The 27241-nt window shown below is 52.4% G+C and overlaps 1 protein-coding gene across 2 annotated transcripts; it reads left to right on the top strand.

Annotated features, from left to right (window-relative positions):
- The first annotated feature begins 12217 nt into the window (after window positions 1-12217).
- On the top strand, window positions 12218-25661 carry TBATA (thymus, brain and testes associated). 2 transcript variants are annotated; one of them, XM_034661779.1, is made up of 11 exons: window positions 12218-12319; window positions 12847-12894; window positions 14186-14338; window positions 15622-15857; window positions 17418-17573; window positions 17932-18011; window positions 19506-19679; window positions 21807-21888; window positions 22678-22822; window positions 24394-24440; window positions 25427-25661. In XM_034661779.1, the coding sequence occupies exons 3-11, from the start codon at window positions 14292-14294 to the stop codon at window positions 25510-25512; spliced, it is 1053 nt and encodes a 350-aa protein (XP_034517670.1). In that variant the 5' UTR covers window positions 12218-12319; window positions 12847-12894; window positions 14186-14291; the 3' UTR covers window positions 25513-25661. The 2 variants fall into 2 exon arrangements, with proteins under 2 accessions (XP_034517670.1, XP_002913793.1); XM_002913747.3 differs by lacking the exon at window positions 12847-12894.
- The last annotated feature ends 1580 nt before the right edge of the window (window positions 25662-27241 follow it).

Below are 27241 nucleotides of genomic sequence, written 5' to 3'. Positions count from 1 at the left end.
TGGAAGGAGCCGAGATGCCCTTCAACAGATGACTGGATTAAGAAGCTGTGGTCCATATATACAATGGAATATTACTCAGCTATCAGAAAGAACGAATTCTCAACATTTGCTGCAACATGGAAGGCACTGGAGGAGATAATGCTAAGTGAAATAAGTCAAGCAGAGAAAGACAATTATCATATGATTTCTCTCATCTATGGAACATAGGAACTAGGATGATCAGTAGGGGAAGAAAGGGATAAAGAAAGGGGGGGTAATCAGAAGGGGGAATGAAACATGAGAGACTATGGACTACGAGAAACAAACTGAGGGCTTCAGAGGGGAGGGGGGTGGGGGAATGGGATAGACCCGTGATGGGTAGTAAGGAGGGCATGTATTGCATGGTGCACTGGGTGTTATACACAACTAATGGAGCATCGAACTTTACATCGGAATCCGGGGATGTACTGTATGGTGACTAACATAATATAATAAAAAATCATTAAAAAAAAAAAAGGGCAGCTATCCATGGCCAAGTTAGCAACACCCCTCCCCCCATCCAGGAGCACACACGCCCCTACTCTAAAAAGCAGGAACAAACATACTACCCACGCCCCCATTCCTGTCCCTGACACCTCCCCACCCAACTGGGGACCTTCTGTGGAGGCTCACCTCAAGACAGGGCAGATGTTCTTGCAGCGTCTGAGCCCCTTCTGGAAAGGAATGGCTCACAGGGAAGCCCCCTGCAGGACCTCTATTCTTGGAGCCTAAAATGCCCTCCCCACGGAGAGGTGGGAAACCAGCCACCAGCAGCAGGTTGGGACAACAGGCAGGACAGGCCTTGAGAAGGCGAGCTAAGGGCCAGCCAGATGTGGGGGCTCCTGACACAGGGAGCAGGTGCCTAGAGATTGCCCCCTGGGGTAGACAGCAAGGTGCACCGGGTCATTGTGGTACATGTCCCAGGTGCCAATTCAGCCAAAAGTCAGAGTGGCCAAACCCCCGAGAAACAAGAGTCATTTCCCAAGGAAGCCCGCTTTTCCTGCGGAAGCCACCCATGGCTGTCTGGGCTACAGGGTCACTGCTAGCAAAGCCTCAAAACCAGAGTGATTGCTTACCAGAAGCCAGATAAATACACCCGTCCTTGGGCAGAAGGAAACCAGCTGCGGCCCGTGGTGACAGACAGCTTTGGAGGCAGGCACACCGGCCTCTCCTCAGAGATCACTGCGTGGCCTCGGACGAGTCAGTCTCATGCTCTCAGCCTGGGCTTCCTTGGTTGTAAAACAAGGGGTAATAGCCTCTACCTGCGGGCAGACGTGGTACCNTGGTGACAGACAGCTTTGGAGGCAGGCACACCGGCCTCTCCTCAGAGATCACTGCGTGGCCTCGGACGAGTCAGTCTCATGCTCTCAGCCTGGGCTTCCTTGGTTGTAAAACAAGGGGTAATAGCCTCTACCTGCGGGCAGACGTGGTACCTCAGGAGACGGACACATGTACCCAACACAGGGCCAGGCCCACAGGAGCACTCCAGGGCAGTAGTCGAATCCGCTCCACGCGTGTCTGGGAGGAGTTCGGTAGGATTCCAGTCTATGTTCTGCGACCGGCTAAACCAAGCCCAGCGGCCTGACCTTTTGCTCTTGGTCTGGCTTCAGACCCCATCAGAAGCTGATCGTGACAGTTGGTCAGTCCTTCTAACATGACCCTTGCCCCATAGGGCACCCGAGGCCTTTTCAAGGCTTGTCCAAGAGCCTCAGATCTATGGTCCTCCTACACGTTTGTTGTTTATAGATCGGTACGTTTCAGACCAACCAGACCCAACACTCCGTTTATGCGAGTTACAAAATCTATTTGTTAAACACAGGGGGTATACCTACCTAGACATATAATTCTCTTACAAAGCAGCACAGTGTCCTACTTTAAAAGTGAAAGCCAGGATAATAAAATCATACAAGTGGGGCGCCTGGGGGGGCACAGCGGTTAAGCGCCTGCCTTCGGCTCAGGGCATGATCTGGCGTTCTGGGATCGAGCCCCACATCAGGCTCCTCCGCTATGAGCCTGCTTCTTCCTCTCCCACTCCCCCTGCTTGTGTTCCCTCTCTCACTGGCTGTCTCTATCTCTGTCAAATAAATAAATAAAATCTTTTTAAAAATAAATAAAAATAAAATAAAATCATACAAGAAGTTGGCAGATACATGAACTTACAATGGGTGGACTACGTTTTTAAGAGAAAACAATCATTATTTGAGTGTGGTTGTCACTTTTTCCTTTATAATTGACATTTGAAAAAAGGCTAAATCTGGATCTTGATATAATTAGGTGCGATCGTTATGAACTAGAGAGTTACGGCTGTGGACCAGGATGGAGATGTGGTCTTAGTGACTCGATTACTATGTAAGCAGCAGCATCCTGGGTGATGTGCTTTTGCCAAAATAGTGGATTAAGAGTTGTAAAGTTTCAAACAAGGTAAGGCAACTTACATGCCACTTTCCACATGGCAGCTGCACTCCAGAAAGCATGTATAATAAAACCATGTTTTTAAAGAAATGCTCTTCTTGTGTGAAAGTCAAATTGGGGGGTTGCCTGGTGACACAGTCAGTTAAGCATCCGACTCTTGGTTTCAGCTCAGGTCATGATCTCGGGGTCGGGATCTCAGTGTTGTGAGATCGAGCCCCGAGTAGTGGGCTCCATGCTCAGGGCAGAGTCTCCCTCTCCGTCAGTCCCACTCTCTCTCTCTGCTCTACCCCTTCCTCCCTCTAAAATAAATCTTTTTTTTTTTTAAAGAAAGTAAGTCAAATTTTTGGCTCATGCGACTATGATCTGGTTTTTTACCTACGTGAATGTTCTGGCAAGATGTTATTAAAAAAGTGTGCAGAACTCAGGGGCAAATTCTTCACTGTCAGGGGCTGCCCTTGCAATGTCTACAGGACAAGATCGCCAAATGCCAGGGGAACTAACCCCGTCGTGTGACAACCAACACTTTTCGAATTTTCAGGATGCGCCCTTGGGAGCCCAGCCGTCCCACTGAGACCTGCTACCGTGGATTGATGAAAGGAATGCCCTTGAGCAGGAGCCCATTTTTGTATCCACAGCTGAGTATTTGCCAAGCAGGAAGGGACTTGAGCACCAACCAGGCCCAGCCTTCCCAGTCAGCATCGCATGTCAGAATCTCCAGGAACCTTTCAAAGTCTGCAAGTCAGGGCTTTCCTGCAGACCCAGTGGATGAAGGGTGGGGCCCAGACATCTGTATTTTGAATGCACCCAGGTAAGAGCTGCTAAGTTCTATCCATTCTCATCCATTTCTCTGCCTTGGTCCCACAGCTAGTGGAGATGAAACCTAGAATTCTTGACATTCCAGCTCCAGAAGCCCAAGCTTAGGAACTGTAGTGAAATCTATGGTTTCTTGTGCCGGCTTTGGGATTCATGCACTGTATGGCCTTGGGTGAACCATTTACCCTCTCTGTGCCTCAATTTTTTTCCCTCAAAATTGAATAGGGAGGGGAAGTGGCTCTCCAACTCTGTCCGTCTAGAATTCCCTGTGCCTCACTTGGGTTATACTTCCCAGAAGCCTCTGTTTGGAAGCTCCACTTCTCCGTCCCCAGGTTCCCAAGAAAGGCCCTCAATCATGCAGTTATTTGGTTGGGGAAGGAGTTTGTCCCAGTCTTGCACTGAGAGTGAGAAGTGTGATCAGAATGCCCAGTGTTGACACAGATGGGATGCAATGAAGAGGTCCAGGTAACATAAATCCTGTGTAAACAGAGGACCAAGGGGGTAATTATGAGCCTTGGCCCCATGGTTACTCTTTGCCTGGCCCTGCAGAACCAGTTCCCAGGCTGACTCACTCAGAGGAGCTATGGACGTATCCTGAGCTCAGGGGTCAGGGGAGGAGGAGAGAGCATCCATCTCCACAAGCAGCTGAAAACCTTGGCCTTTAAAAAAGGAGTTAAAGTCATTTTCTCTAGTAGGTTTTATAAAAACTAAGGGCAGTCATTCTCCACGGTCAGGGGAGTTGACCTGGCTGAGGGATCAAGGACAGCTTCAGCTGAGCACAGAGGATGAACAGGAGTTAACCAGACAGAGAGGAGCAGGCAGAGTGTTCTGGCTGAGGGCACTGTATGTGCCAAGGCCCAGTGGCAGGTGCAGAAAGAGGCACAGTTCAGTGGAGATAGTTGTGCAGGGCAGGTGCACAGATGCACGTGCCTTCAAGGGCCCAAGCAGCTGATATGACTGCCTCAGTCACATTCATTATTTCATTCATTTGTTCATTCGTTCATTCATTCATTCATTCATTCATTCATTCATTCATTCATTCAATGCTAGGTTGCAGTATCCCGGGCAGGGGATGTATCATTGAACAAAACAAAGATCCCTTCCCTAGTACAATTTGCACTCTAGTGGAAGGAGTCAGGCAAGTAAACACAATAAGTAAACTATATGGTGGGCTAGAAAGTGCCAAGGACTATGGAAAAAAAGCTGAGTATGGGAAATAGAAGGTGTGGGGCTTGGGGCAGGGTGTCATGGGTGCTGTAATTACGAGTAGAATGGTACAGTAGGCCCAGCATTTCAATTTTTCAAGAAAAGTTATAAATCCAGACTTTTTGGTAAAATCTTATAATGTTAACATTGTGATATTCTAGAAGCCTGCTAAAATCAACGGTTACTCTCTTCTCTTTCCTAGGGCTACTTTAGTGCTTTATGTCAACAATGCAAATACTTTCAGCACTCCAAGAGACAGAACCCACTCAAAGGCCTTGTCACTGCCCCAAAGAAGCAACATTCAGAGACTACCAATGAGAGCTTTTCCTTTTTTTCAGAAGTCCAAGCTATTCTAAACTCCCTTTTCCTTGGGGCAGACACAGAGGAGCTGCCTACAGCCCGCCTCTTGCCCAAGCTGTGTTGGGCACACAGTCCCTCCAGAGGGTATTGATGCGCTATGCCGACGTGCAAGCACACTCCTGATCTCCTCTAGGCACCGGGAGACAAATGCAACATACAGATCACTCTTTATTCTTAGCAGCAGGAAACAGCAAGCCAGCATGAAATCTGGACCAAAAGAGCTCAAAAATGTTGTAGGACTATGTTGTTTTCTTGTCGCAATTTCCATAATTCATCTTGTGACCATGATGTAACTTACTGAATCGCCCCTGTTTGTTAATTTCATCTCCCCCACCCCACCCCCCACCGCCCACTTACCCCCAAGAGAAAGAAAAAAAAATCCGTAGTTGTATGGTGATTGTCAAGAGATTGAAAAGGTCATAAAGGGGAATGTGACCAAGGAACTCCCAGAACTTTGGGCGACTTATTCAATTGTTTTGACGTTTTGCCTCTTAATTGAAATACACCCTATGTACAGATAAGTCCACGAATCAAAGACTAAGGTTTGATGAATCTTCAGGGAGTGAGCATCAGTGTTCAGAGACCACATCAAAACACAGAACATTTCTGGGTGCGTGGCCAGCTCAGTTGGTGGAGTATGATCTCAGGGTTGTGAGTTGGAGCCCCAAGATGGGTGTACAGATTACTTAAAAATAAAATCTTAGAGAAAAAGAAGGAAAGAAAGAAAGAAGAAAGGAAAGAAAAAAAGAAAGGGAGAGAGAAAGAGAGAGAGAGAGGGAGAAAGAAAGAAAGAAAGAAAGAAAGAAAGAAAGAAAGAAAGAAAGAAAGGGCCAATACAATTTTTTTTTTAAATAAAAGCAACGGAGGCTGGCTGCAAATGTTTAGCTTCCTGCCGGAGACCGCAGGGCCCTGTAGGATATAATATTTTGATCTTTATCCAAGTATCAGCAAGAAGCCATTGAAGTCATTTTCATCAGGGGGCTGATTATATCACTTTTGGGTCTTCAGACAATCCCCCTACTACTAAGGACAATGGTTAGATGCAGGTCCAAATGGGCAGACTAGTCACAAGGCTTTCGCATTCATCTAGATGAAGAGTGGAGATAGCTGGCTCTAGGGAGGAACAAAGGCATCAGCTGAGAAGACGGGTGTCTGGACAGCTGAGGTCATTCTGGAGTAGGGTGGGCCCCTAAACTAATATAACTGGGGTCCTTCAAAGAGGGGAGATTTGCACACAGACACGCACACAGGGAGAATGCCCTGAGAAGATAAAGATGGAGGTTGAGATGATGCCTTCCCAAGCCAAAGAACACCAAAGATGGCCTCTAGGGGAGAAGCATGGGACAGATTCTTCCTCACGACACTCAGAAGGAATCAGTCCTATGGACAGCTTGATCTCAGGTTTCTAGTCTCCAGAACTGTGAGACAATGCATTTCTGTCGTTCAAGCCACCCAGGTTACGGTCTTTTGTTACAGCAGCCCCGGCAAATTCATACATTGAGATCGCCAAACTCACTCCAACCTTCAGTGGGTTGACACAGGAGGAATGGGAGGGGCAGTGTGAACTGTCCATTCCTAGTAGCCTTGTGTCCCCTCTGAGCCAGGTGTCAGAGCAATGATTGGAGTGGGGGAGAGCCCCCAGAAGCCCCGGGGTCCAGGGCTAATCCTGAAGCTAATCCTTGAGGTGACCATTACATTTAGTTTTGGACCTGCCACCTAGGAATATTGCAGGCACCACTGCAAAGGAAACCACTCGTCCAGACATAGTCCAACTATGTCTATCCATTTTTCATGTATTTCAAGAACTGCAAATATATAAACTCTTTCCATTGGCTTCCCATTCAAACATCTAACTCAAGGCTCCCTGGTTATTGCATCATTGTCTACCCAATTAAATTCATTTCATTCGAAGATTCTTACAAGTTTCTCCAATACACAAATTGTTCCCCTCCTTTAAAGCAAGTTGTTTATAGCTAGTAGGCCTACTCCCCACCTGAGCTATCCCCCTCCAGGGAAGCCTTACAAAGTTCCTAGTTGGAAACAGAAGGCCCTGAGGGGATTGCCCAATGTTGTCTCAGGACACAACCTTACAACCATAAAAACAAATCAACACTGAGGCCTATTGGCAGTTACAGGATATGCACGAACAAGGGTCAGCAGAGGCTCCCTGGGCCATACCCCAGGCTCTGTGGAAAGCACTTAGCTGGTAAGTCTTCCACAAATGGCAACCCGCAGCAATAATCATCTTTCAACAGATGTACCGATCTATCTGGGAATTAGATTTCATCTGGAGAAGATAACCTCTGAGGGAAGACGCCATACAAAGTTCAGTTAACAGAATGCTTTTCTTAAACTTGGCCCACAAGACCCCTTAGGATCAGCTTCTGCCTCTCTCTGCCTTCCTCTTCCCCATTTCTACCTCACACTGGGACCTTATTTCCCAGGCATAGAACGACTATAGTCGACTATAGTTTATCATTCAATATGAGATGCTTTGAGATGGACAACATACCCAATTTTCTGGGACAACAGGTGTCAACTGGGCTGTTTTACCCAATCTGGGACTTCTGGTCTCCTTAGCCATGTTCCTGTAACATGCCATGGGCTCTTGAATCCCCTGACTTTTGCATGCACTCTCCTCTTCTGGTCTACTTGGAGCACATTCTATAACCCACTCTCCTGTGGAGCTTTCCCCCAGACTCCTAGGTGGGCTTGGGCTCTCATTCCCCTGTGTCTTCGCTGTCCCCAGCACGTACCACATTCTGTCTTCATTTCCCACAAGACCTGTAACCTCTTGAGGACAGGTATTATATATTTTCATCTTTGTGTCCTCTAGTCTATTCTATGTTGTAGGTATTCAACATGTGTCTAATCAATGATTTTATAATTAGCTTGGAGAAATGGTCGGTGTCCCCTAACTTCAATTGTCTGAAGAGTCGTGATCACAAAGGGGACCTAGACTTGACTTATGAGACCATAAGGGAAGAACAACAATACTAACTAGAAGCCTCAAGGAGATAATTTCAGCTCAATATTAAGAAGAACTTTCTAGCCAACAGGACGACACAAAATCAGCAGGCAGCTTTGAACAGTAGAGAGCTCCCTGCCACTAGGGCTGTTTTGTTGACAAATACTAACATATACTTGGTAGGAATTTTGAGGTAAGGATTCGGGCATGTAGTGGGTGAATGGCCTGGATAACTACCTTATACTCTATGATTCATCCATTTATTCATTCATTCAACGAATATTTACTGGGCACCAGTCATTGCACCAGGAGCTCAAGGAATTAGCACAGAACAAACACACCCACATAACCTCCACGCAGCACGAGAGCCTATGTTGGCTGACGCACAAGGTAGACTTGGCCTCCGACCTGTTGGAGCTTACAGTTTGCGGAGAGATACATGCAATCGTATGGATTACGGGATGTCCAAAGATAGTGTGAGGGGACAGTGAGGGGTGGGAGTCGGAGAGATGTTTAACTTGAGCAAGAATGCATGTAGGAAGCTTATGTGGTCCCATGACCTTAGATCTTTCTAGAGAGCTCAGGCTTCTTCTCTCTTCCATGATGCCTGCTCTTCCAGTTGGGTGACCTTCCTGAATGCTGGCTTAGACCAGTCTCTACCTGTCCGTTCCAGAGCTCTGAGTTCTGCTCAGCTGACAGGTAACCAGGTAACTTTGATCATCCCAGGGGAGCCACATGTGGTCTTTAGTCATGCCCTTTCTTTCCTTGCCTCTTCTCTAAAAGACCACCCGAAGGCTAGTCACACCAACTTTGGGAAATAGAGGCACCAGCAACACCATGGCAGGCGAACCCCCAGAGCCTGGCAGACGCTCCACTTTCAGAGCAGCCATCAAAGCACCCAGTGCACTGGCCACAATCCAGAACTCCGTGTCCAAAGCAGAAAAGACATAGCAGGTGAGCCAAGAGGCATGTGATCACAGGACTTTCTCCTGCCCTGGTGGGGGACAGCGCTAGGATAACACAGCAGCTATTCATGAAATGTTTGCGTGATTTGGGTAAACAATAGGAATTTTTTTAAATGCCATGCCTGAAGCCTTTGCTATGGGCCAGGCACTGTGCCGGGTGATTATATATGTGTTATCTTACTTAAGCATCAAATAGCCCCATAGGGGAAGAATTATTATTCTTACTTTACAGAAGGAGACACTGAAGCCTAGAAATTGTCAAAACTTACCTGAGATCACATAGCTAGGGAATGGCAGGCCTAAGGGTCTCCAGAGCCTGCGCTTCTGGCCTCTGTTGTGTTGACCTTACATGGGGATAAATGAAAACCCAACGAAGGAGAATGGGTCAAAATGAGCTCTCCCATGTGTACTCCAAAGTAGGGAGTAAGCCCTCAGCAAAATAGCAGTTGAGCAGGAGAGGGACCTAAAACTGAGTTCACAGCATACGCAAAGTCAAAGAAAAATAATGTGTTACAAAGAGATAGTGTCTCTAATATATAAATGCATATATTCATGTAAGAAGGACTAACAAACAAACAAAAAGTGGATAAAAGATACGAACAGAAATAGCAAGAAATACACTCAAGTAGCCCTTAAGCATAGGAAAAGATGCTCAATCTGACTGAAGAAATGCAAATTAAAGTCAAATTAAGGTAGCATTGATCTCCTACAAACTGGAAGAACATGGGGGATGCAGCTATGATGGCCTTAAATGTAGAATATATTTGAAAAGAAGGAAGCGGAAAGTCAACGACTTAAGAATCCCTATCAAGAAATTTTAAAAAGAACACAAACTAGACCCAAAGGAAGTGGAAGAAATTAAATAACGAGGACCAAAAACCTAAACATTGGTTCTTTGAGAAAAAAACTGACCAAAATAATAATAATAATAATAATAATAATAATAACCCTTGGCAGGATTGATAGAGGAAGAGAGAGAGAGAGAGAGAACGAGAACAAATCCAGTCCAATATCTGGAATAAAAACAATGGGTATCACTATAGTTCCTGAAACAATACAAAGATATGACCTATGCTATCAGCTTGAAAATGTCGACGTTCTGAAGAAATTCCTCAAAAAACACAAAGACGCCAATACCAAAATGACGGTGATGTTAGAATTACCCGAGGAAGATTTTATAGCAGCCAATGATAAAAAAAAGTTCCAATGAGCAATTAGAAACACACTCAAAATAAGTGAGGGAAAAAATAGAAAGTTTTAGCAAAGAAATAGAAAGCTATAAAGAACAAAATGGAAATTTTACGACTTTTAGAAATAATTGCAATACCTGGAACTCAGGATGTCTCTGATCATTAATTTCCCCAACTCCAGGATTAAGTGACATAACATATCTAAAAGGATTAGCACAATGCCTGGCACATAGCAAGCGCTCCCCAAAATTTTACGCTGGTCCTCTTATAATTGAGACATCCAAGCAAGAGGACAGAACTCCGAAGCATTTCCAGGCAGTCAGGCTCTCCTACCTTGGACGCTCCATAAAGAAGATGTCAGAAGGGTATGCTTATCGATGCTTAACAATTATGTTATCAACCTTCCAAACTAGTGTTGAAGGTATTCAACCTGAGGTACTCCCTTCACCCCCAGAGCTGCAATCTGCATGCAGACCCCGTGTTGGGTTCTGGAGAATACAACGGAAAGGAGAAGAGGTACAGTCAGAAGGGGAAGATGGGCTTTAGTTTCAGCTGCATCAGCTCTCATAGTGGGAAACCCCCCAAGTGTGCTGGAAGCAACAGGGAGGGACTGGGCAGGAAGGAAGAAAGCTTTCTCTTCTTTCAAACACAGTATTGTTTATCATAATAGCAGCCAGGATTCCCAGAAGCATGGAAGAGGGATCTTGCCCTCATTCCTGCAGAGACAGGCCCAGGAAAAGCTACTCGTACATGGAGACCATTCTGACATGTTCGGATGGAGAAGCATTTGGGGCAAGGCCAAGATCAAGCACCACTCCACAATGGGTCGTTACCACCGTTTGACTCCCACCCTCAGCTGGGACAGGCAGAACTTTTGAAGGAGTTGGGTTTGCCTCTAGCTTTCCTTCTTCCTTTTCTTCCTTCCTAGCAGAAGACACAGCATCAAGCCCTCTCCCTTAGTTTACAGAACCAGTTTGCACCCCTCACAGTGCCTGATCTCATCACACCCTGTGCACTAAGGGATATCCTCACTTCAGTTCACGGGTGTCCAAGTTGAGCCTCAGAGCAATCAAGTGAATTACCCAAGGGAATTCTCAGACTAAGGACTCATCCCACCTATATACCTATATATAGTATACAATCCTACCTCCATCAGGACACCAATATTAATGAACATTTTTATTACCATTTTTGAGCATCTTGCGCGTGCCACATGAAAGACTGGGTACCTCCCATCCCTGAGCTCATTTGTCCTTCAGAAGGACACCAGGCGTACAGGAGGTTGCCCCGTCTTACAGGCTCAGAGGAGGCAACAATGGTAGGAGATCGTACTTAGTGCCTGGTACTGTTCTAAACATTTCAACATGCATTAAGTCACTCTGTCTTCCCAGCAATCCCGTAAGAGTAAGTGTAAGTAGCATGTCCATTTCCGAGATACGATAACTGAAGATCAGAGACATCAGGTAATCTGAGGACACACAGCTCAGACGTAGCAGAACTGGTGTTCAAACTGAGCCTTCTTACCACTGTTCCATGTCTCTGGCAGCACGGGTGACTTCCCAAGATGGCACATCTAGGAAGTGTCCGAATCAGATTGAAACCCCATGCCCAACTGAAAACCAGGGTCTGCTCAGAGTAGGTCCGGAGGGAGGCTCTGGGTCCTTAGGGCAGCCTCCTTCTCTCCAGCTAAGAAACAGCTGTCTGCAGGGGCGCCTGGGTGGCACAGCAGTCAAGCGTCTGCCTTCGGCTCAGGGCGTGATCCCGGTGTTGTGGGATCGAGCCCCACATCAGGCTCCTCCGCTATGAGCCTGCTTCTTCCTCTCCCACTCCCCCTGCTTGTGTTCCCTCTCTCGCTGGCTGTCTCTATCTCTGTCGAATAAATAAATAAAATCTTTAAAAAAAAAAAAAAAGGAAAGAAAAAAAGAAACAGCTGTCTGCAAATCCATCCCCAGAAACAGGACGTGTGGAGACAGAGCCCTCTATGGGGGCATCAGACCCAGTCGGGCTGACAAAGCTGGGACCCAGCTCCCTCAACCTTCTCTGCCAGTTTTTCTCTCTCTGCCTGCCACTTGCTGGCCAAAACCGGCCCCAGACTCTCATTGTCTCCTTTGGCTCCCGCTGAAAATGCCAAGTGCCAGGTGGAGAGGGAACTTGCAGGGAACCTGGAGGGGTCAGAGGAGCTGGGGGGTGGCGAGGAGAGGGGTGCTGGGGAGTGGTTCTGGAGTTGTGGGGAAGGGGTTGCCTAGAAACCACTGGCTCACGTGGTCACAAAGCCGACAGGCTTGCCCACAGAGCCAGCCAGCCTTCCTGTTGCTGTGTCCTCTTGCTCCTTCCTGCCCAGGCAGCAGGGGCTTCTCATACACATACTGTAACAGGCACTCGCCTCGGTGAGTCCATGAACCTCTCCCAGGGTGGAAAAGGACACTGGAGCCAGACGGGGCCAGGGGAGGGCCCCCGGAGGCCGAGACGGGGAAAGGGAAGTTCTGTCTCAAGATTTGTGAGCGTTCAGACCCCTTGTGTCCATCTGGTTGGGGGCCAGGCAGAGAGGGAAGTGAGGACGGAGTCAGACACAGTGGGTCCCGGCCTGTCCCGCTCTGGAAAAGACAGGTCTGGCTCAGTCCCCGTTGACCCCTACCACAGCTGTGGGTTGTGACCCATTTGTGGTTTATGAAATCAACTTAATGGGTCACATCTAACATTTACAAAGTGAAAACAAAAAGCAGGATGGAAATAGCGCCGTGCATCCCATGTGGCAAGGGTACGGCTTGCTTTAGGGTGTTCTCGCTTCAGTTTCACACACACAGAAGTGTGTGCACACACGTGTGTGAATCATGATCTAGGAAGGAGTGTCTTAGTATGATCACAGTCAAAAGCATTTGAAAGTCTTTGTTCTAACAAGTACTTTTTCCTGTAGGCAGATGGGTTTGGGCTTCCAAATGGCCTGTCCTCAAGCCTGCGGCATGTGAGTGCTCTAGACCCAGCCCCCGGCATCAAGGATGTCCAGAGCTTCCTTCAAAGGAAGTTCTGCCACCTGTTTTTCTCTTTAGAGAAGAGATCAGGAGACTTCAAGTCAGGATGTCTGAGTCCTGGCTTCATGACCTCAAGGCTCCCCTTCCCCAATCTCAAGTGGTGCTTGAGTGGCTGGCCCTGTGGATTTCTGGGGTCCTTTGCAGATTTTGTGACTGAGAGTTCATTTTCAGAATGCACTGACTTCCTGTCCCAACCCCAGCCCCTGCACTTTGGAGAGATATAGACAGATCCATAGATCTATATATGTATGTGTATGTGTACTTGTATGTGTACATGTATGTGTATATGTATGTGTGCATGTGTGTGTGTATATACGTGAATGTGTGTGCATATGTGTACGTGTGTGTATGTGCACACGTGTGTGGGTGGGTGTGCGCATAAATGTACATGTATGTGTGTATGTGTACACACGTGTGGGTGTGTGCGTATGTGTGCATGTATGTGTGTACACATGTGTGTGTGGGTGCATATGTGTGCATGTGTGTGTGTGTGCACGTGTGTGGGTGTGTGTGCATATGTGTACATGTATGTGTATGTGTGCACGTGTGTGGGTGTGCATATCTATATATCTACAGCTATATTCAGGTCTGTAGATTTAGACCAATCACAATTCTTGACTTTGACACCTGTCATCTTTCATTCACTTCACTGAATTAGTTTATTTCATTTTGTAATGAGCACCAGCAAATGCACCTCTCAAACCAAGAACTTGAATACCACCACTAACCCATCTCACCTGCTCCCTTCCCATCGGATCCCCCCTCCCTGACTTCCCTCAGAAGTAACCGCTGAATTTTGTGTTTAGCATTTTCTTGCTTTTCCCCCCTTATTTTATCACATCTATGATAATTTGGCTAGCCTTTGAACTTTACTTTTAAAAAGGAATCTCAGGCTACATGGTCTTCTGGGACTGCTTTCCTTGACCTCACACCGTGTCTGTGAGATTCGTCCATGTTGGTCTGCGTAGCCGTGGTTCATTTCCATCGCAATACGACGCTCAGTTGCCCACATGTAGCACAGCTCATTTACCCATCCCCAATGCCCTGGGATGTCGCCAGGTGTGGGCTAATTTAAACAATGTTAGTCTGAACATTCTTACCAACAGTCCCAGTGGTGCAACTGCAAGAACTTCCCTTGGGTGTCTGTCGGGGAGAGGAACCGCCGAGCGCAATCGCATGCAAACGTTCAATTTTACAAGACAGTGCCAATTTTTCTCCCCCAAGTGTCTGCTGCAGCTTACACTCCCACCGCCAGTGTATGAGATTTCCTGTGATCCATCTTCAACACTAGTGTTAGCTGCACTGGCCTTCATTCTGTTAGGAAGTCTAAATGGCTACGGAAGTGAAGAGCCAGTTGGCTGAACACCCGCTCATGAGGTAAGACCCCTCGTGTGCCCCCTGCTGCTGGCCGAGGGGGTGGGGGGGGCAGGGAAGGGTGGGAGACAAAGGTGGGCCTGGGGGAACCCAACAGCCCTCAGCCAGGCCCCCCGGTGGGTTCTCGGGCCTGAGTTAGCCCAGGCCACAAACTGGGTCCCTCCCTGGAGGAAGAGGACGTGGTGGCAGGGGGCAGAAGCCCCTAGGGCTAGCATTCCTGGGCTTTTTAAGGGGTGACTTCCTCTGGCAGTTGGGGTAGGGGAGGCCAGGTAACTGCAACTTTCAGAGAAGGTTTGCTTTATTTCTTTAAGTCCCAGATCCCTTAGAGGCCAATGGAGGACGGCACAGAAAACTCGGGGGCCTGGTCAGCGCAATCCTCAGAGGGCCCCGGGGCAGAGCACCTTGCTTAGCATATCCAGAGTGCGCCTCTTCTCCAGGGGGCCTCCCTTCAGCCAGGGCAAGCGGGAGAAGGGAGTGCAGACAGCACGCAGGCAGGTGGTCCCCCCAGGCCCCAGGCGGGGATCACCCCACCTTTGGATCCTTGCCGGACTGACCTCGAGCTCCTCCTCCAGAGGCAGGGCCCCGCATCCTCGGGAGAGGGCAGGGGTGCAGGGAGGAGTACAGACAACCCAAGAAGCTTGTCTCCAGCGCAGCAGGGCTTGACGCGTCCCTGCAGCGTTGCAACTCTGAATGCTGCCCCATCAGTTCGGCATCTCCCGGGAGGGGCCCCCACGGGAAAAAGGACATGCTGGAGCCATCTGGCCTCCGTGCTCCAGCTTTGGCCTCTGGACGCTGAGTCTGGGCCAAGACTGCCTGGGGGGCACGGGGGCCGGGGGGACCGCCTATAGCTGGCTTCTCCTGGGCTGCCAACAGTCGGCTTGGGGAGAGGCCCTTGCTGTGTCTGTCTGTGTATATAAGGTGCCTTTGCTGCAACCCAGGTATTTGGATGAGTCGGTGGGTCTATGGCTTCCTTTTTCTGGCTCAAGAGAGGGTTTCTAGGAAAAATCGGAGGTCTTGGGAGATTCCGTTGGAGTTCTCTCAAATAGATCCTAGCTCCCTGCTAAGGCATCTTAGGAAGGCAGAAGGCTCCCTGGGACTGGATTGTACCAGTTGGGAGAGGACCCCAGGGGAGGCCCAGCTTTGGGTGCCATGGGGGGTGGAAGTGAAATCCTGGAAACCGATTTCAGAGTCTCGGGAATAGACTCCAGATAAAGCAGCTAGTTCGGAGCCTGGTGGGCACTGCAGCCAGGAGGCTCCATTAGCTTCTCCTTGACCTTTTCCTTCAGTCCAAGGGCTGAGCTGAAGCCTGAAAAGAAGTCAGGGCACAGGCCAAGGAGCCACGGGGACAGCGGGGCACAGAAAGAACTGATGATCCCAGGGATCGTGGATTTCCAGCTGATCGAAACAGCACTGAGGACCCCCAAGCCCCAAACCCCTGGGACCTACCGCTTTGGCCGCCTCAGCCACCACTCCTTCTTCTCCCGACACCACCCTCAACCACAACGCGTGACCCACATCCAAGGTAGGTCCGGGGTAGGTAGGGGCCCTGCTGGAGGCGGTGGGGCCACCTTGAAAACTGGAAAGGAAGGACCCAGCCCCTGTTCCCGGGCTGAGACCCAGAGAGGAGGGGGTTTGGTCAGGGTCAGAGAGCTGCTTGGCCACTTGCAAGCACTTGGTCAAGCGAAGACTTGACCTGGGGGATCAGGCTCCAAGGCAGACTGTGGCCCTAGACGATGGCCCTCATTGCCAATCCTCCCATTTTACAAATCAGAGAAAGGGATGAACGTTCTGCCCCAGAACTATACTCTGTTCTCAAACTCGGGCCAATTCATCCACTTCGCCATCCATCCATCAAATATCTATTGAGTGTGAACTACGGGTCAGGCACGTTTTTAGGCACTAGAGATATGACAGTGAGTAAGACAGACCCTGGCCTCATGGGGCTGACTCTGGTGGGAAGTGCCAAACTTCTAGAGGGGAGGAGACCTCATCAACAGCATGGCATTTGCACAAAGAACTAAAGGAGAGAAGGCATGAACCATGTGGATATTGGGGGAAAGAATGTCTCAGGCAGAGGAAACAGCAAGTACAAAGGCCCTGAGGCAAAAAAGCCTAAAGCGAGGGCCAGAGCAGGATGGAAGAGGGGTTGGGAATTTGGTGGGGACCTGGGAGATGTGAGACTCCGCATACCTTTCAGGCTTTGAGGGTAGAAGTGCAGGTAGGCAGCTGGGCCTGGAGTCCAGGCAAGAGATGCCGATGTGGCCACCGTTCGAGAAGGGACGGCACTGGAAGTGGCATGCCTAGACGGGCAAGCCAGGAGCCCATGTAGATGCAGGAGAGGAGAGCCTGGGTCCTGAACCCAGGGACCAAGGCTGAGAGGGGAGGAGGCGAGAAGGAAGGAGCAGAGGACGCAAGGAGCATCCTGCGAGTTGGGAGGACCAGGAGAATGAGGGGGCCGCTGACTAAAAGAAGAGTGTTTCCAGAAGGACAGAGTGAGCCTCCATGCTAGGTCCTAACCAGGCTGGTCCTCAAAGCTTCACGATGGCCAATAAGACACAGTCACACAGACCATAAGCCACAAGGATCTTCGTGTACAAGCTGTTTGCCACCTCCTCCAGGCTGCCCTACACAGGATGACAGATGGCGAAGAGTTTTATTCAGGGGGTCTGGCTAAATCTTACTCCCTATGATTTGAGCCCTGGCCCCTCTGGCACAGACTGGCTTAATGCCCTGTCCCCATGTCCTTCTCTTTTACCTGTCTGCCTCTGTGTGTTCACACCTGCAGTTCCTTGCCCTGTCCTAGAATATCAGAAGGACCCCAGGACTAGGGTCCCAGAAAGGCTGGGTTCCTCTCTCACCTCCTCCTAACTCGCTCGGTGACCCTGAGCACAGCCTGTCACTGTCCATTCTAATGTCCCCGTGGGTAAGGCCTCCGTGGCCACAGGGCCTCCCGGCTCCAGTGATCTATGAGCTTGTGGTTACTGGAAGAAGTGAGCTCCCCGCCCACCAGCCTCCTCCCAGCCTCCCGGGGTTACTGGGGTCCACCCGGGCCCTCCTTTCCACGGCCTCTCACCCTTCGCAGATCTCACCGGGAAGCCCGTCTGTGTCGTCAGAGACGAGTTCTCTCTGGCCCCCTTGCCTCAAGCCACACTTTTATCCCGCTGTCTGATGGGGATGCCCACCATCTCTGTCCCCATCGGAGACCCGCAGTCCAATCGGGAGCCCCGGCTTTCTTCTGGTGGGTACTTGGGCAGCAGCCCCTCTCCAGGTGCCTGGGAAGGAAAGAGCTCTTAGGTCGGTGGGGTCTCGTGGGGTCCCCTAGATTTTTCCTCATTTCCTCAGACAGCAGCATCTGCATTCTTCCCCACAGCCTGCCCCCAGGTCCTCAGAAATGCGGCCCCACTCAGATCTGAGGTGTTGGAGGAATAATAGCAATCAGAGAGGACAGGCCTCCCCCTTTCCCTGTGAGATACCAGGCGGAAGGCCGGGGAGGAGAGCAGGCTCTTCCCCCCCTCCACCACAGCCCTCCCAATGCCGGGTACCACAGGGAAGGCAGGGAGGAGGACCCCAGGCATCAGCTGGCAATGTCTTCCCAGAGGCCTGGAAGAGGGAGTTGAAGGACCTGGCTTCCCGGGTGGCCAACTGCACCAAGGAGAATGAGCTGAGGAGCAAGGAGGTGGGTGCAGAGCAAAAGAGCTGTCTGGGAAGAGATCCGAAGGGTCCATCCCTTTGTAATGAAATCCCTCCCAAGCGGGTTCCCGCTCCTGGGCAGGACAGCCCGCGTCCATAGACGTGCGGCTCTTGGCATAGGAACGAGGGGCTACGCCACACTGACCTGAAGGGGGAGGCTTGAAGCAAGGGCACAAAGGAGGAGAGAAGGTGGCCAGGTGCAGAAATCCAAGAGGGGTTCGGAACAGAGGTGGGATGTTTAGAAGTGGACAGGGGAGGTGTTCCTAGTGGAGGCAGGCAGCACGTAAGCTCAGAAGCTGGGAAATGCAGGACATCCTTAGAGACAGCGGCTGAAGGACAGGATAAGTGGGCAGCCGTGCGGCACGTGGGGTGGGGGTGGGAAGGTGAGAAGGGCCCACTTTGAATGTGGGTGAAAAGAGGAGCTTGTTCTTAATTTCCGAACTTACTGTAATGTCGAACGAATCTCGTAAGGAGTGGAGAACCGCTGAAGGATTTCCGACAGGATGGGGTGAACTTATCTGCTGGTAATCCAGTAAAGACAAGTGGGAGGCAGCTTGGGGGTAGTTGGAATTGCCCTGAGGACAGGTCTGGCTCTTGAGACAGAGTCTGGTTCTGCCCTTGTCTTGGGCAACAGAGTTCTCATTCCTGCTTTGGGGCTAACTCACGGCAATGCTCAAGGCAACTCAGCTCAGCTCTCTGGGTCTCAGTTTTCTTATCTTTAAAATGGGGAGAAGTATAGGGGCGCCTGGGTGGCTCTGTCAGTTGAGCGTCCGACTCTTGATCGCAGGGTCCTGGGATCGAGCCCCATGTCAGGCTCTGCGCTCATCTGGGAGTCTGCTTCTCTCCCTCTCCCTCTGCCACTCCTTGCTCACGCACACGCACTCTCTCACTCTCTCTAAAATAAATAAATAAATAAATAAATAAATAAATAAGGAAAAAATATACTACCAGTCTCAACTGGGGTTGTAGCAGCAGGAGGTCCCAAGCCTCGTACCCGCAGGCCTGGCTCAGGAGGGTTTCCCAGGGCAAAGAAAGGATGCCAAGCTCTGGGGGACAAACTTGGGGGCAGCTGAGCTGGGACTTGAGGTAGGCGATGGGGGCCTTGGCCCAGGATACTGCTCTCAAATCTCTGATGGGCACAGGGGTGGGGAGGGCGGGAGGGTCTCCCTAGAAGGAAGTATGAGGACTTCAGAGGACCACCAGGGGCTCCAGCATTCAAGAAGTTCCAGGAGGAAGAACTTTGGCTATAGAGGGGCCCCTGGCTTGGGGAGAGGAGTCTCGAACAGGGTAGGGCTGGGCTCCTTATCCTCCCAGTTCCCTGCAATGTTGTGATGCTGGGATCCCGGGAGGGGAGGTGATGCCCTGGAGGTGTGACTGGGCCTCCTTCTCTTTCCCTCTGCCTTCTTTGAGCCTCTCTCTCTCTCTCTCTCTCAATCTCTCTCTCACTGCCTGGAGTCTCTGGCCACTTTGCTCCCAGCAGAAGGAGGAGCCCCAGAGGGAGCAGGGGGCAAAGTACTCAGCCGAGACCGGGAGGCTCATCCCCACTTCCACCCGAGCTACTGGTCGCCGCCACTCCCGCCAGGGCCTGCGGATTTATCCTTCTGGCAAGGATGGAGGAGTCCAGACGGTCGTCCTGCAGGATCAGGAGCTGCTGGTGAGGCCCTGGGAACGCTGGGAGCTCCGGCCCAACGGAGGCCTGGTCTGAGGCCTGAGAACAGGTTGCTGCTCCCAGGCTCACAGCAGTCCCAACCAGGGTGCTTACAAACTGCTTTAAAGTGTGGCCTCTCGGGGCGCCTGGGGGCTCCGTCCATTAAGCGTCCAACTCTTGATTTCAGTTCAGGTCATGATCTCAGGGTCTTAAGATGGAGCCCCGCTTCGGGCCCCACGTTGGGGTGGAGCCTACTTGGGATTCTCCTTCTCTTCCTCTCCCTCTGCCCCTCCCCCTGCCTCTCTGTCTTACTAAAAAAAAAAAAAAAAGGAAAGAAAGGCAGTGTGGCCTCTCCCAGGGGATGCTTGTACCTGAGACCGGGAGCTTCGAAAAGTCCTTGCCCGGGAGTCAAGCACCTGGATCCAATGCCCTGTTGTCTCCAGGTTTCGTGAGAGGGTTTCCCTCTCTTTGAAGGCCTTCCCCACTCAGGGCTTTAGTTCCATGACCCACCCAAGCCGAGAGCAAGAACACGTTGTCACGAAGGGCTCTTTCAGCTGTGACGAGTTCAGGAAGGGAGCTAGAGTGGGGGAGTGACAGGAGAGGATGGTCCTGCCTAGTGGGTCCCCGAACCACTCCCTGCTATGCTGCAGTCTGCCACCAGCCAGGCCAGTCCCAGCCCGGTGTCCCCACACTCAGAGGGGTTTGGTGTCTCTCATGGTGACACACAGGCCCACCTCCTCCCTGTGCAAGTTGCCCCATCAAGGCCTGAGATGAGTCCATGACCGATGCCAGTGGACTAAGGCTATCTCATGGTCCCTTTTAAAATGCATACATGTTCTCCAGGAGAGATTAGACACCCTCCCTGTGACCAGCACTTTCAAGGCTGCAGTCCCTTTGGAGACTTACAACAGTCCAGTGAAGGGGATAAAGCAGACAGGGCCCGGAATCCCCATTCCACAGACGGGGAGGCTAAGGCCCTGCCAGGTGACATTCTGTGGCCCAGGTTCCCAGAGAGGGAGCAGCAAAGCCGGGACTAGAACAGTACTTTCTCCACCACAGGGCGGCCTCACCTTGCCTGGAATTAGGTTCTCGGGTCCTGTGGGGAGGGGGCCCAGGGCAGGTAAGTTGGACACGGAGAACGGAGACGGGCCCAGGGGCAGACCCAGGGTGGGGGTCACTGCAACAGGTGGGTATCTGGGGCTGAGGGGGCACCCTAGCAGGCAGAGGCCTGGGAGGAGTCTCAGCCTGGTTCCCACTCTGCCAAGGGGACTGACAGGTCCCTTCAGGTCCTGGGAAGACCGACTGCCAAGCACTGAACAGACCCACTTTCCTAGGACTCCAGGGGCGCCACCTCCTACCGCAGGCCCCAACTCCGGCCAACCGTAGCCACAGCCGCCATCAACAGCCCCGCCTAGGGAGCTCCCATAGCCCATCCGACACAGAGCTGGATCTCCCCCCGATGACACTTGCCTGGAGAACACAGAGGGAAGAGGGCGCGAATGTGGCCGTGATGCCCGGGGCCAAGGACGCGGCTGAGAGCCAAGTGTACTGGCTGCTCAGCGAGACAGAGCCCCAGGCTGGGCGGTCTGCGAGATCAGCCAGCCCTGACCCTCAGCCTGCCCACTGGGGTCACCCCACTTCTCTGCTAGCGTCTCCAGACCCTGGGAGCTCCAGGGTGGGGAGGCGTGTGGGGTTCCTGAAATCCCCACGCCAAGGACCCAGGGATCCGGGACTCGGTGCGTCTCTGAGCGGCTGACCGGCCGGCTCCCACTCTGCCTTCCCAGTGAGGGACTTTGGGGTACCATCAGCCCATGCAGGGTTCAGGGGGGAGGGGTCCACAGACGTGACTCAGAAGCTTCGTTCTGCCGCGCTCTCCCTGCTGGGGGTCTTCTTCCTCTTTCAAGGCCTCCAATCCCTCCTCGGTCTAGTGAGACCAGTAAGACTCTTCCTCCAGGACTGGTGGGAGAGAAAGTGCTCTGTAAAGTGTGAAGTCACGGGGCAGGAGCCATGGTGGGGACCAGTTTAGTCAAGCGTGTGGCTCTGGGAGCCCACGTTGTGGGAGAGGGGCCTGTGCTGCTATCTGGGACATGCCATCCGGACACGCTGACCCAGGGCCTATCATCCTGCCCACAGATCCTGGAGCTGCTTTGTCAGATCCTGCAGACAGACTCCTTGAACGCCATCCAGTTCTGGCTCCTGCATGCTCCCGCGAAGGGTGAGGACGCCATGCCCAGGGCTTTCTCGGACTGGAAGCTGTGGAGGGCCTTGTTCTCTGGAGGTCACTCAGCTCCCACCAGGGCCTTCCCCCTGGGCTGCTGCTTCTTTCTGGAGTCCCAAACTAACCTTTCCAGCAGGACGGTGCCCTTGCTCCCTCCTCCCCCTCTCTCAGCAAGGATTTACACGACCCTGCTTCTCCGAGGGGACTTCGGCCTGACCACCGCCCTTGGCACCGGGGAGGGAGAAGTCCAGAGACGGCTTCAGCAGACACGCCCCCTCACCCCCCACTATGGGAAACACGCACACACAGACACAACATGTGCGCAGGGACACAGGAACGGACGCACACGCATACACTGGGATGGTGGACAGAAGGTGTAGCTAAGTGGGGGGGTGAGGAGTGCTGACTGACGCCAGCTAGAGAGAGTGGGGGAGGGGAGGCAGGGGGAGGGCAGGAGGCAGGTCCCGAGGGGGCTTTCCAGAGAGAGCTCTGAGGCATAGCTGCTGGGTGGGCCTGAGGGGGCCAAGAACAAGGTACCTGCGTGTGATCATGTGCTGAGAGAAAGGTGGGGAAAGGCTGGGTGCTCTGCACGCACACGGGCCAAGACAGAAGAGCCCCTCCCCCCCAAAAGGGGACCTGGAGGCAGAATGTCAGATGGTTAGAGAGAGTTGCCCTGGGCCAGGGATGGGCAGAAGAGCTGGAGGTCCTGCTTCCAGCCTGTCCCTTGTGGGGACAGGACAGGGTGGGTCTTGCCCCTGAGGACCACACCCCTGGCTATGCTTACAGAGAAAGACCTAGCACTGGGGCTCCTGCAGACAGCAGTGGCTCAGCTCCTTCCGCAGCCCCTAGACTCTATACCGATGGAAAAACTTCTCGATCAGCTCCAGGAAGTCCAAGAGCCATCTCAAGAGAGGCAACAGCCGCCCTACAGGTAGGCTCCACACCCCTCACCTGCCCCTCTGTTCCCAGGGCTGTTCCCTCACCTTCAGCCACCTGTCCTCCCAGGGGAGGCCAGGGTGGTCTGGAAAAGGGATCCGGGCACTGGCCACAGCCTGGGCTCACTGAGCCTGTGCTGGAGGAGGCGGCAGCACAGCCCCTCCCCGGGGACCCTCCAGGCCAGCCCATGCTGCGTGAAGGTTCCCCTGCCAGCCCAGACTTTGGCCGCTGACTCTGGGGGATGTCCAAGAGGTGACCTGTGTCAGCTGTAGCAAGACAGGGCTGGAGAAGCCACATCAAGCCCTCCAGCTCTCGGTCTTTAGGAAGACAAGTAGAGAAGGAAAACTAACAGGAGAGCAGAAGTACCTTAATGGCAGTGCTAAGTGTGTCGCACGGCTGGAGGACTCAGGGAAAGGGAAGATTAGGGAAGTCCTCGCAAGGCAGGGGAGTAGGGCCAGGGGTCAGCCATGGACCTGGCAATAGTGCACGCCCACGGTGCTGCCTGCCACCAACAGACGGCGCACATATCTGCAGTCCACACAACCTCCCTCAGAAGGAGCGGTACCCCCATTTAACAGATTGGAAAACTCAGGTTCAGCAACAGTTGAATGGTGGCCCAAAGTCACCTGGCTGGTCAGCAGCAGAGCTGGGAATCAGCCTTGGGCTAGTCTAACTTCCCAGCCCAGCAGCACGCAGATTTGCCAGAGACCTTGTGAAAAATGCAGATTCCTGGAGATTCTAACGCAGCAGGTTGGAGACGAACCAGGGGATGCGTCATTTTGACAATGTCCCGAGATTTTCCGAGATTTCAGCGTTTTGGGGAACGCTGCTGGGCTAGGTAGGATTTGAAGGAGCCAATGAGAGGGTGGGGACAGTCAGGAAGGGAAGGCAGGAATGTGTTCCCTCTAGGGAATGTTAAATTTGGGGGTGGTTGCAGCTTGGTGAGAAGGGAGCAGGTCCTTGGACTCATTCAGGTTTGTTGAGGGCCTGGGTTCTCGCTCTGGCCCTGAACTGGGTTCTCTTTTCCGCTCTGAGAGGCCAGGGGAGGCACAGGAAGAAGGTAGGCTTGACTGTGAGCTCGGCCAAGCCACTACCCATCTGGGGGCCTCTGTTGCGCCTCTCCAAACCCCTCTCCCAGAGTCGTAGGGAGGACAAGTACATTGAGTGTGTGAACAGGCTTGCTTCGGTGCAAAGCTCAAGTCCTCCATTAGGGTAGCAGGGGCTCGGGTTTCTCCCCTCACAGGGGAAGGCTTCCTCTCTGCCAGGAAGTGGGAGCCAAGCGCAGGCGGGGGTGGGCTGCGTGCGCTGGAGCGGGGCCTCCCTTACCACTCCTGGGGCCGGAGGGCCTTGCTTCCTTGTGGCCACAGCAGGCAATGGAGTCACAGTGGTCTCTCGGGGTCCTGCTAGGGTGGTTCCTGGCAGGGGAACAGACACTTTGGGGCTCTCCAGGAGGGGCGGCTCATGTGTCTCCCTGGAGCACTTCCCTCCCTGCCCCTTCAACCCTGCCACTCTGCCTTAGCAGGCTCCGGCCTCACCTTCCCAGCCCTGTCTTTGTGTCCATTACAGCCAATCCCCGAAGAAGACGAAGACACCACCCAAAGGCGACAAACCAGGTAGGATTCCAGACAGCAGATCATCCTGGGGGCTCCCCGAGGCCCACCCTGGCTGCATGCCTCGGGGGATTCAAGGACGCTGGAGATGAGTCCCCGTCCAAGGAAGCTGCCCATTCCACCCATTCATTTATTCACTCGTTGAGTCAACAGAGACTTCCCTAGCAGTTGTGAGCTAGGTTCTGGGCAAGAGTCCAGACACGTTCCCGCTGCTCAGGAGATTACGTCCCTGGGAGGAGGAGGGCAGACAACCACTAAAAACATCTGAGGGGGTTAGGTGCCATAAGGAAAAGAGAACAGGGTAAAGTGAGGGACAGTAAGAAGGACTGGCAGGGTGGGGAGAGGGCTCCTTGAGCTGAACAGGAGGCAAGATCCAGCCCGATGCAGGTCTAGGGAGCACCCAGAGGTAGGGCTCTCGCCAGCCCGGTGTGTGGGTGAAAGCACACACAGGCCAGGGGGGCCGGGGCCTTGTGGGTCAGGACAGAGGTAAGAAATGAGTTGGGCTAGGTGGGCAGGGCTGGCCTGTGGCCCCCTGCAGAGGGCGTGGGGGTGCAGTAGAACCTTATGAGCAGGGCCTGGTGGGACCCCTCTGGCTGCAGAATAGAGAATGGACTGTCGGAGGCCAGAGGGGATGGTGGGGGGGACCAGGGAGGAAGCTGCTGCTGCATCCTGGTGACTTTGGCCAGGACAGGGGCAGCGAAGAGGACAGCTCCGCGCCATGGACAGCAGGGGGTTGAGTGTCTGGCATGGAGTAGGCACTCCCTAGGCATTTGTTGTCTGGATGTAGAAAGAAGAGGTGGAGGTGAAGCTCAGAGAAGGGGGTCAGCTCCTCCCGGTCACCAGCAGAGCCCAGAGCACAAGCTGGGCTTAACCCACATGTGCCTGGGGCCTTGCGGGGAGAAGAGGTCCACCTAGGTCTCCCGAGGAGCTCCCAGCTAGGGGCCTGGCCTTCCCCGCCCTCTCCTGACTGAGGGCTTCCCTTCTCCCAGAGTATATCGGGAGAGCACAAGTTCTTCGGATGCATCCAAGCCAGAACGCAGAAGAGAGAACCTCAAAGCCAAAGGCAGAATGCTGAATCCGAGTCCCTTCGCCCGCCTCGCTCAGGAGCTGCCCGCAGCTTTGAGGCTGTTCTCAGCCCCACCAGCTCAACAGCAACACCAACTTTCCTACCACACAGAGCCCATTAAAAGGCTGCCTTCCCTTTAGGAGGACAATTCCACTCTACTCTCTGTAGGTCTGTGCTTGGGGGTCGTTTACTCCAGAAGTGGGGATGGGCGGCACGGAATGGTCCCACTCCCTTGGAGAAAGTCCGAGGGGGAGCACCCACGCAGGGCTTCCCCCATGGTTCTACGTTCCTAAGAGCAGATGGGCAGCCCAAGAAAGAGGTTCTGTCCCTCCCGAGCCAAGACACACAGGGATCTGGGCAGGCTAGAGCAGAGGTCAGGAACCCACCAGCCTCCGTAAAGTAACCATCGATACCAACGGTCAAGCTCCTAGCAGCACCATCTTCGATTCTCCCAAAAGCTCTGTGAGGTCGACCGTGACTATCATCACTCCCATTTTACAGACGAATAAATTGAGACTCAAACGGTGAAATCACTTGTCCAAAGCCACACAGTAAGTGGCAGAGCCAGGCCCCAAATCCAGCATGTCAGGCTGGGGAACCCCTGTTCTTCCCCGCTGTGCGCTCCTACCTTCCAAGCAGCAGCCCTCACCAAAAGTGGCGACTGTAATCTGAAACGTGTAAGCTTTAGCCAAAGGTGGTTAGCAAGATCAAGGAGGAAAGAGGCCTTCCATAAATGGGACCCAGCTGGGGTTTCGCTCTCCTTTACCATCTGGAGAAGATGGCCTTTGACGCTCTGGGAAGTCCACGTGTTCCTTGAGATTTCGGCAGATGCCCTGGAAAGCCAGGGCGGGGAGACATGGGAAGCATTGAGGACCCACAGTGTCCTGGTCACCTGGGCTCTGAGCTCCTGCTTCCACTGAGTCAGGGCCCTGGACCGTGGCTCCTTCCCGTGCTGGCAACATGGGTCCACCTCATAGCAGCTCAGACAGATTCGGTCCCTCTGGGTTTTCTCAAACACCCCATCCACACGAAACCCATGTGTGCAGCCAGGGGGAGGGGCAGGGTGGGGATTTACTGTGAATCCAGCCAACAGCTTCACGGCGATGTTAAATCACGTCTTGTTTTCAAATCCCCCCCCCCCGCAGGATGTTCTCCTGGCGGCAGCATCTCCTATAACAGTCATGCCCCTTGTCACCTCGCTAGCTCTGTCCTCCCCTGCACTCACTCCTGCCCCCAGTTTGCCCCAGAAAGCCCACATTCCTTGTCTTCTCCTTCTTTCCCATTTTTTTTTATTGTGGTAAAATCCACATAACATAAAATGTACCATTTTAACCATGTTTCAAGTGTACAGCTGGGTGGGAAGTAAGCCCACTCACACGTTGTGCGAACATCGCCACTGTGCGAACATCGCCACCGTCCGTCCACAGAACTCTCTTCATCTTGCAAAACTGACGCTCCGTGCCCATTAAGCGTGAACGGCATTCCCCCTCCTCCACCACCCCCACAACCACCTTTCTACTCTCCGTCCCTATGAGCGGGACTGACGACTCCTGGCGCCCCACATCAGTGGGGCCACAAAGTAGTGGTCCTTCTGTGACTGGTTTAGTTCACTGAGTAGGATGTCTTCAAGGCTCATCCATTTCGTAGCACACGTAGGAATTTTCTCTCACATTTAATAATTTTTTCCGACCCACAGTTCGGCTTCCCCCCCAAACTCCCATTCCCAGACTCTCCAGCC

This window comes from Ailuropoda melanoleuca, chromosome 6 (assembly GCF_002007445.2).
Source record: "Ailuropoda melanoleuca isolate Jingjing chromosome 6, ASM200744v2, whole genome shotgun sequence".
Classification (NCBI taxonomy): Eukaryota; Metazoa; Chordata; class Mammalia; order Carnivora; family Ursidae; genus Ailuropoda; species Ailuropoda melanoleuca.
This window is presented reverse-complemented; position numbering and strand designations above follow the sequence as displayed.